We start from the raw sequence: 2400 nt of genomic DNA on the forward strand, positions 1-2400 counted from the left end.
AAAAAAAAAGAAAAAACTTTTAAATAATTCCAAACTGCCTTTTACATCCTTTTTCATGTTGATAGGAAGTTCTTCATAAAAAGTTCAACGATTAAAGTTCGATAAAATTAAAGGACAACTTCGAGCACATCCACCATGTTTTAGCTGAGAGTTCTATAGAATCTCGGTTGTAAGAACTCAATAAATTTAATAAGAAGAACTCTCTTAGTTTTAAAGAAAATAAGTCAAAACCTCGATCTTTCAAAATTATATGTATGCCACATTTTGTCATTTTTATAGACGTAATAAATCACAGTTACATCGTTATATAATTTCTAATCTATATGCGATACTGATGAACAAATTAACAGATAATAATTTCACGAAGAAGCTCTCTCCAAAACACTTTGAACAACTGACGGTTCTCCATGTACAACATCTTCGATGGACATGCTCTTATTACAACAGACGACTCAAACGAACAGTTCTGCCTACAATATTCTACCACTGAAAGCTTATATGCTATAATCTGTTAGAAATTGTATATTCTAACATCTCATTATATAGTAAAATATAATTCTTAAATTCATTAATTAATTAATATTTTGATAACTCTTAAATATTTTAAACTTTTTTTTTTATAAACTACATCTCGGTAGGATTTGAATAAAGTGTAGCTTAAGCTATATTGATCTTAATCTAATATTCTTTCTCATAAACTTGAACTCACATTCTTTCACATTTTGAACTCCAATGAAACTACTCATTTCTTTAATTTTATCCTTCCAAGTGAACACACTCTCGTATGAAGTGAAATCTTCTGTGTATATACTTACTTTGGCTTATTGCATACTTGTTTTCATTTCGAATAATCACTTTTTCGCATTCTCTTCCAGATATTTCGACAAAGAGTCTTTGAAGGCAGATTGCTTGTTTTATTGCTTACGCATCTTCCATAAACTCAACTTCGCATGATGAAAGAGTCCTGCTTCTGCATGCACCACTTATGGGACATATCTCAAAGTAGAAAATTTGACATGTTTTGTTCCTTCTAACATCTCTATCAGCGTTATGGCTACTTTCTCTATAACATATTAATCCAGTACTGCTTGAATGTTTCTATGACAGACCATACAACATGGTTCCACACAAATACTGTAATACTTATTTTAGTATTGTTCCATGGAATTCTCTTGGTTCTTGCATATAACGACTGAGCATTTCTGCCACGAAAGAGAGGTCCAGACGAGTATGAGATAGATATTGAAGACATCCAATGCTTCTTCTATAATATTTCTCATTGATCCATTTTTCTTCTAGTCCTTTTGATAATTTCAAATTCGACTCCACTGGTACTTGAGATGCATTACACTCATCCATTCCCGCTTCTTATAGAATTTGAAATGCGTATCTCTCTTGCTACAAAGTTATACGGTTTTTATGTTGAAGTACAAAGAACAAAAAAAGTCCGATCATGTCATCGGAATCCGATTCCAACCGGTTCCTCACCGCGTTTGTGAACGCCATCCCCGGGCCTACGCCGCACACTTTACTGGTATCAATGTCGGCATGGAGCGACTCGCGCGCTTCCTCCCACCGGAGATCTGTGCTCAGGCGGAGGATCGACAAGTCCGGCACGCATTCCGACGGAACGAACTCATCCGATACACAACGGTTGAGGTGGCGATCCTTGACGCCGCCGCCGCATCCGGCCATGTTGCTTTGTTCGGAGAGGATAAAGATCTGACTCGGAGGATGGGATTGGATCTCCAGTGACTCAGCGGCGGAGGTGGTAGATTTTCCTTCCATTTTTGGAGAGATGTTATCGGAAAATAAAATGTCTTTAAGACAGAGCTCACCCTCATTGTGTGATCGGAGATATATGCTGATTCTAAATTTCTGGTCGGAAAAAGAGTTTGGTGGTGGTGATGATGATTAGGCGTCGACTTTTGGAAACTTGTTTCGGTTTAGGATTGTAAATCCGGTTCAATTGGTTATTACGATCAAATTGGACTTGTTTTAACTGGTCTACTGTATTCGTGGCAAGTCTAAATGAACAACAGAGTGTTTGTTTAAGATTGTAACTCTGGTTCAATTGGTTATTACGATCAAATGGGACTTGGTTAAACCAGTTTACTGTATTTGTGATAAGTCTAAATAAACAACGGAGCTTATTTAAAGGTGGTTAATTAACTAACCAAAAAATACAAAGAGTTAGAAGGAGATACAAAGCTTATACGACAGGAAAGTAAGCAACACACAAAGCATATCATCATCAATTTGTCAGCTTCTTGCATATCATCATCATATTTCTCAATCACTTCTTAAAACTTAAGTAATCTATCAGGAAAAATTGACGCATATTGTCCTAGCTTATCACTTTGATATCAAATTACTTTAGACTCATCTTGTTCCCGTCTG

The 2400-nt window shown here is 35.9% G+C and overlaps 1 protein-coding gene across 1 annotated transcript; it reads right to left on the reverse strand.

The window, feature by feature from the left end:
* Positions 1-1398: 1398 nt before the first annotated feature.
* On the reverse strand, positions 1399-1788 carry LOC130505136 (probable carbohydrate esterase At4g34215). The gene has a single exon (XM_056999730.1). It carries the CDS (start codon positions 1786-1788, stop codon positions 1399-1401), a length of 390 nt encoding a protein of 129 aa, XP_056855710.1.
* Between the last annotated feature and the right edge of the window lie 612 nt (positions 1789-2400).

The sequence above is a fragment of the Raphanus sativus genome, unplaced genomic scaffold (genome assembly GCF_000801105.2).
Source record: "Raphanus sativus cultivar WK10039 unplaced genomic scaffold, ASM80110v3 Scaffold2034, whole genome shotgun sequence".
In the NCBI taxonomy this organism is placed as follows: Eukaryota; Viridiplantae; Streptophyta; class Magnoliopsida; order Brassicales; family Brassicaceae; genus Raphanus; species Raphanus sativus.

Coding starts and splice junctions, on each gene's coding strand:
- LOC130505136 (XM_056999730.1), bottom strand. CDS start 1,788: ATGGAAGGAAAATCTACCACCTCCGCCGCTGAGTCACTGGAGATCCAA.